This window comes from Notamacropus eugenii, chromosome 2 (genome assembly GCF_028372415.1).
Source record: "Notamacropus eugenii isolate mMacEug1 chromosome 2, mMacEug1.pri_v2, whole genome shotgun sequence".
In the NCBI taxonomy this organism is placed as follows: Eukaryota; Metazoa; Chordata; class Mammalia; order Diprotodontia; family Macropodidae; genus Notamacropus; species Notamacropus eugenii.
In genome coordinates, this window is record NC_092873.1 from 81185293 (window position 1) to 81192555 (window position 7263).

Consider the following 7263-nt stretch of genomic DNA (forward strand, 5'->3'; position numbering starts at 1 on the left):
TCCTAGCTACTGAACAAACCTAATTCTGTGGGAAGAGGGTTTCCCAAAGGAGTTCCAATGAGCCTTTTTGATCCATCACTCCAGTTTTGGAATCAAATGAAAGTGCTTATCACAGGGTTATAGGATCATGGATTGTAGAGTCAAAGATTTAGAGCTTGGAGAGAACATTAGAGATTATTTAGACCAGCTCCTTCATTCTACAAATGTGGAAACAGATTTAGAATGGCTAAGTGATTTCCCAAGGGTCACTTAGGGAGTAAGTGAGAGAACCAGGATTCACGTTAAGACCTTCAGACTCTGAACCCTGTGGTGGCATCGTTTTTGTGATTGCATATTTTATTTGTATTTGCACACTTTACCTCTCTTATTCTTTTATCAACCTTTATCTTATCGCTATGAAAGCCATAAAAAACCACGTTGTTAAGTACTGTGAATGTTTATTCCATATTACATAAATAGAGAAGGGATGATGATGTAAATACTGGACATGAGGTGAATCTACTTTTATAACTGTTGAATTCCTCTTTACATGGAAATGATCTAACTAACATGGAAGATACCTGTTAGAGACAGGCACATGGAAAGGCTTGATGCCAGTGGAATGGCTAGGAAGATCCATATTTAGTACAAACTTTTCTTTTGACCATAATATAAAGTTGTTGGCTTTTTTTCCTTTGTTCATAATTCAACAATCCCAGAAGTTTCTTCAAGAGACTTTCTATGTAAAGTTCAGTATCCTATTATTTTCTGGATACTTTACATAGCAGGAAATGCAAATGGACTACATATGTACTGTCTATATAAGGTAAAGACCATTGTCTTTCATTCCTATGAATATGAAAATGCAAATTTTTTAAACTAATAACCTTTCTTCATATTAAAATATTTGAATTAAAGAAATTACATGTACCTTCTCTGCTGCAAAAGAACCAAAATATTTGTACTACAAAGTTAAGTAATGAACATTTATTTTTGAATGAACTTTTAAAAATTATACAGACTTTTATCAAATTTCCTCATGCAAGTCTACAGGAAGCAATGACAAAAGTTTTTGGCAGAAGTAGTGTTGTGTTGACAAAAGAGTATCATACTTGGCATCAGGAAACTTGGGATTCAGTTCTGGCTCTGTTGCTTATTAGAAGGTGTGTTATGTTGGACAAATTCCTTTCTCTCTCTTAACCTGTCTAGCTGAATTCAGACATTGCATTTCTTGATACAGTTGAGTATGGAAAGAATAGCAGTGGGAGATTCAGTCAGAAAGATAAGTGGAGGAAGATTGCATGCTTTTGAATGATTAGCTAAAGATTTGGGAATTTCTTTAGAAGATGGGACAGTGAAGATTTTTGAGTAGGGAAGTGACACAATTAAAATGATGCTTTATGAAGATTAATCTGGTGTTAGGATGAATTAGAGGAGTGGTTGGAGAAATTAGAGGTAAAATGTCTAATATGACATGGTCTCTGAGATTCCTTCCCTCTCTGGATTCATGATTTTGGCCAACTTCCCTCATTTTACAAATGAGGATATTTGGTCCCAGAGGTTAACAAATTTGTGTAAGGTCACACAAGTAGAAAGGGTAAAGAATAAGATTTGTACTTGCCTTGTAATGTCCCCAAATGAGGGAATATGAAGCTTAAGCAGAGTGGTGGCATTAGGTAGAGACTAAATGAGGCAAATGAGAGAAATAATGAGAAAGAGTAGTAAAAAACTATATAGAATTTTCATAGCACTTCTGTATTGATGGAATGTTTTCTATAGATTATCTCACTTGATTCTAGCAACAAGCTTTTGACATTGGTATAGCTATACTTTGAGTATTTGTGATACCAATGGTGTGGTGATTGATCCTCCTGTGATCAAGAAGGTAATGATTCTCTTTGAATTTGGGTAGTCATGACCACAGGAAAAAGACATATATTCTACTACAGGGCCCATAGGCAAAGCTTTTTACTTTGATAGCACATACCAGGGCTTGAACCTTGGAGAATACAATAGTACGTCAACATCACAGTGAGTGTCTTAGAACTGGAGATGAAGTACTTCGAATAGTACCATTTTAGTGTTAAAAATAAGAAGACTAAGGGTCTGAGAAATTATATGAATTGTATATTCTTATACAGCTAATGAAGATAAGAGCCAGGATTTTTTTATAGTTTGCAAAGCTTTCTTTTTTAAATTAAAATTTATTATTTTTCAATTAACAAGTGTCTATTTTTCCCCTTCCCTTCCTCCTTCCCTCCACTGAAAAAAGAAAATCAAATCTCTTCTAAGAAATACACATTTTCAAGCACAACTATTTCCCACATTCTCTATTTCCAAAATTTCAAGTATCATTTTGCATTTTAGTTTATCACCTTTCTGTCAGAAGGTGGATAGTATTCCTCATCATCATTCCTCTGGTATCATGATTTGTCATTGTGTGGATCAGATTTATTTTCGTGTTTTTGATGTTTACAGTGCTTTTATGGTATTAATTGTTCTCCTGGCTCTGCTCACTTCATTCTGAATCGATTCACATGAGCCTTCCCAGGTTGCTCTGAAACTATTCCTTTGATTATTTCTTATGGCACAATAGTGTTCTGTGACATTCATGTGTGTTTATTTGTTTAGTCATTTCTTAGTTGATAGGTCCCCTCTCAGCTTCCAGTTCTTTGCCTCCATGAAAGGGCTGCTAATAGTTATTTGTGCATATGGATCCTCTTCCTCTTTGTTTATTCCCTTTAAGTTATAGGCCTAGCAGTGATGCTTCAGAGTGAAAGGGATGAACAGTTTAGGAGTGTTTTGTGTAGTTTTAAATTGTTTTTTAGAATGGCTCTACCAGTTCCTAACTTTAGTAACAGGGCAGCAATGTGTCTTTTTAACCCCTCAATCCCTGAGGCATTAGTCATTTTCCCATTTGTCCCCACTTTTTCCACATGATGAGGATGAGGTGAATCTCACAATTGTTTTAATGTGCATTTCTCTAATTATTAGTGATTTGGAGCATTTTTTCATGTTGGTTGATAGCTTTGATTTATTCTTTTGAGAATTGAAAATTCATATGCTTTGCCCAGTTATTAGTTGGGGAAGGGTTCTTATTCTTTTAAATTTGAATCAGTTCCTTGTATATCTTTCAAATAAAAATTTTATTGAAGAAACTTTCTACAACCATTTCCCCCTATTTTAACTGCTACCCTCCTAATTTAGTTGCATTAACTTTATGCATACAACTAAAATTTTATGTGATTATAGTAGTCCTTTTTATTTTCTTTGTCCTTCTTTCTCCCTTTTTTGGTCTGGAGCTATTTCCCCATACATAGATCTGAACAGTAATGTCTTTTTTGCTCCTCTAATTTGTTTATGATTTTTGTTTTTATATTTAAGCCATGTGTCCATTCTATGTAGTTTGAGGTGATGGTCCACACTAAAGCTAATTGCTACCATATTGCTTTCCAGTTTTCCCAACAGTTTTTGTTGAACTTTGTTTTTTTTAATTCCATAGCTAATGTCTTGGGCTTGTAGAATAATAGGCTGGAGTATTTGTTTGCTGCTATTTGTTGTATAACTAATCTGTTCCACTTATAAGCCCCTTTAATCTTTAACCAGTACTGCATTAATGATTACTATTTTGTAATAAAGTGAGATATCTAGTACTGCTAAGGCTCCATATTGTTCTTTAAATTCAACTGACTTTCACTCCTTGATGTGACTTTTATTTCTATGTATATTATATAAACTCATGCTGACCTTTACCCTTAACAATTGGTTAACCTGCAACCACAAGTTAACGTAATTTTCACTGTTTCGGAAAGGGCAGAAACAAAAAAAAAAGATACAGAATATCTCAAGATTCTCTGAACATGGGACATCTAGATGGGACATTTAGACTTGGGAATGATCAGAATAGAAATGATAGATGAATAGTGAAAATGTCTAGCACCACTGAGAGAAGGAAGAAAAAGTACAGAACCTTGGTGAATGTTACTACTTAGGGGTGATGATGGGAATAACAAGAGCAGATAGGAAGCATCATATAGATTGGAGAAGAATTAGTATATATCTATATACATACGTGTGTGTGTGTGTGTGGGTGTGTGTGTGTGTGTAACAAGGAGAAAGGGATTGATGCTATCAAGTGTTGAAGGGATGTCAAGAAACGTGACAACCAAGAAAGGATCATGACATTTGATAAGTGTTTTTAAACAGAGAGAGAATTGGACAATTAAAGAGAGAGAAAAATATTCAGAATAGTTTTTATGGGGATACTAGGTGGTTGTGAGTCAAAAGGAGATGAATAAGGGTGGTGGTAGTGAGATCTCTATTTCAAATATGAACAGTCCACTCCATAGAGAAACAACTGATGGTTTCTGAATACAGATTGAGCACAGTTTGTTTTCTTTTTACTTTATGTTTCTTGAGTTTTTTTGTGTATGTTTTCTTTCACAACATGATTATTATGGATATATGTTGAATGACCATACATGTATAACATATTGAATTGATTGTCATCTCAGTGGTGGGGAGAAGGGAGGAAGGAAGAGAATTTGGAACTCAAAAGTGTTAAAAACGAATATCAAAAATTGGTTTTACATGTAACTGGGGAAAAAATAAAATAGTAAATAAAAGCTAACCTCCCCACAAAACAAAATATGAAAAGTGAAGCACAACAAATACCTTCATTAGTCATGTACTGTGTCCCTCCTCTTCTATCCCTTCTCCCTACAATATCTCGTTTTGTATGGTGAGTCTTCCTCTCAGTTTGGAGGTGGGTATGTAAATCTTTGAAAGTTGTTTTTCTTCACCCTATTGCTGTTATGCAAATTATTTTCCTGGTTCTGCTCACTCCACTCTCTATCAGTTTCCTCAATATGTCTTCCCAGGTTTCTACTTAGCATTGCTAGATTATTAGTTTACCTCCTTTCCATCTCATAATGGAGCAGTCATGTTTCTTCTTTCTGATACAATGAGAATTGGAGCTTAAATTCCACCTATGTGACTTTGGCAAGTTACCGAACCTCTGTGGGGGTGAGTTTCCTGTTCTGTAAAATGAAGGGGTTGGTCTAGATGACTTCGGACGACCCTTGTAACTTTTAATCTGTGATCTTATTCGTTTCCCTACTGTTCTTTAAATCCAACTGCCTTTCACTCCTTGATGTGACTTTAATTTCTATGTATATTATATAAACTCATGCTGACCCCTTAAAAATTGGTTAACCTGCAACCACTAGTTAACCTTTTTCACTGTTTCAGAAAGGGCAGAAACAAACAAACAAAAAGATACAAAAGTATCTCAAGGTTCTCTGAACCATGTGGTTATATCCCAGTTGTATGGGGGTATCATTATGAGATTTTTAATAAACGCTTGTGTGGCCCAACAATGTATGCTATTACACTGGAATACCCACAAAAGAAGCAACTGATTGAGAATTCATAGCTGTAGAGATGGATAAGAGGATCATGGATTTAGAGGGAGCAAGTAACTTAAGAGCCCAATGAGTCCAATGCCATCAGTTTCACAGATTAAATCAGATGCAGTTGCAGAGAGTTAAGTGATTTACCCAAGGTCACACAGCTAGTAAGTATCTGAGGTAGAATTTGTACTCAGGACTTCCTGATTCCATCCCAGTATTCTATCTAGAACTCTTCCACTTACCTGGCTGGATAGATGGATAAGGGCATGTCTAGGAAATCACTGAGCCTCAGAATCCATCTTTTTCTTTCTCTAGGTGATCTTGAACAGTAGAATCATGGAGCCCTGGTTGAACCATTCAACTTTAGGTGATTTCATCCTCTTGGGCATCTTTTCACACAATCGAACTGATCTTGTTCTTTTCTCTGCTGTCCTGGTGGTCTTCACAGTGGCCTTGGCTGGGAATATCCTCCTTCTGTTCCTGATCTATTGTGATGCTCAGCTCCATACTCCCATGTACTTTTTCCTTAGCCATCTCTCCCTTATGGACCTCAGTCTGATCTGTACCATTGTACCCAAGATGGCTGACAATTTTATAAATGAAAGCATGTACATTTCTTTTATTGGATGTGGGCTGCAGATTGGCTTCTTTGTTACCCTAGTTGGCTCTGAGGGCCTTCTACTGGGCCTGATGGCTTATGATCGCTATGTGGCCATCAACCACCCTCTACGTTACAATGTCCTTATGAGCCAACGAGTCTGCCTTCAGATTGTTGGTAGCTCTTGGGCCTTTGGAACCCTAGATGGGTTAATCCAGGTAGTGGTAGTCCTGACTTTCCCTTATTGTGGTTCTCGAGAGGTGGATCACTTTTTCTGTGAGGTGCTAGCTTTGTTGAAGCTGGCTTGCGCTGACACATCCCTCTATGACACCCTAAATTATTTTTGCTGTGTTTTTATGCTCCTCTTCCCTTTCTCTATAATTGTGACTTCTTATGCCAAAATCCTGAGAGCTGTGATCAACATGAATTCTGCCCTGGCACGTCAAAAAGCTTTGACCACCTGTTCATCCCATCTGGCAGCTGTCTCTCTCTTTTATGGGACAGCCATGTTCATCTACCTGAGGCCCAAACGCTATCGTGCTCCTGCTCATGACAAGATAGTCTCCCTCTTCTACACAATCCTTACACCCATGCTCAACCCCTTGATTTACAGTCTGAGAAACCGTGAGGTGATGAGGGCATTGCGGAAGAAAGTGAGCAACTGGTTTATGGGCTGCCCGAAATAACCCCATGTCTGTACCTGGAGATAGATCCTGAGACTGATTTCTCATACCAGATAACACCTTATGTTCCATGTTAATGAAAAAAAATCTTATGTTTTCTTATATTTTTCTATCTGTCTCTTCTCAGGTGGACAGAGGGGACAAATGACATTTTTACTTGTTATTCTTGTTTTGCTGACTGAATTAAGGACAAGGATCAAGCCTCATTTCTCAGTATTTCATTCATTCATTTATACAACCATTTGTCAAATGCACACTATGTCCATGGTAATGTAAGAAGATATAAAGTGGACAATCTTTTGCTTCCTGCCCTGCCTCCCCTCAAATATGTCTCATTCTGAGAATTACGGTATCAGGAATGACTTAAGCTGCTGAAATCTCAGATATCCTGTGAAATTAGTTGACTGGCTGGTCCTGAGCAGGTTGTTTCATCCTGGTAGAGATGTTTCCCTAGTAAGCTCTATCTCCACCTTCTAGCCCTTCTTAGTGATATCACAGGCATTGTTATCAAATCCCAATGATCTAGCTTTCAGAAAGTCCTAATCTGTCATCTCTTTTTTAAATGATGACCTGGGCAGATGATAGCCCTGGA

The 7263-nt window shown here is 37.0% G+C and overlaps 1 protein-coding gene across 1 annotated transcript; it reads left to right on the forward strand.

Moving 5' to 3' along the window:
- The first annotated feature begins 5714 nt into the window (after positions 1-5714).
- Positions 5715-6674, forward strand: LOC140523574 (olfactory receptor 2V1-like). Its single transcript, XM_072638388.1, has one exon. It carries the CDS (start codon positions 5727-5729, stop codon positions 6672-6674), a length of 948 nt encoding a protein of 315 aa, XP_072494489.1. The 5' UTR covers positions 5715-5726.
- The last annotated feature ends 589 nt before the right edge of the window (positions 6675-7263 follow it).

Bases quoted from the DNA above. Each gene is read 5' to 3' on its own strand.
- LOC140523574 (XM_072638388.1), top strand. From the start codon at position 5,727: ATGGAGCCCTGGTTGAACCATTCAACTTTAGGTGATTTCATCCTCTTG.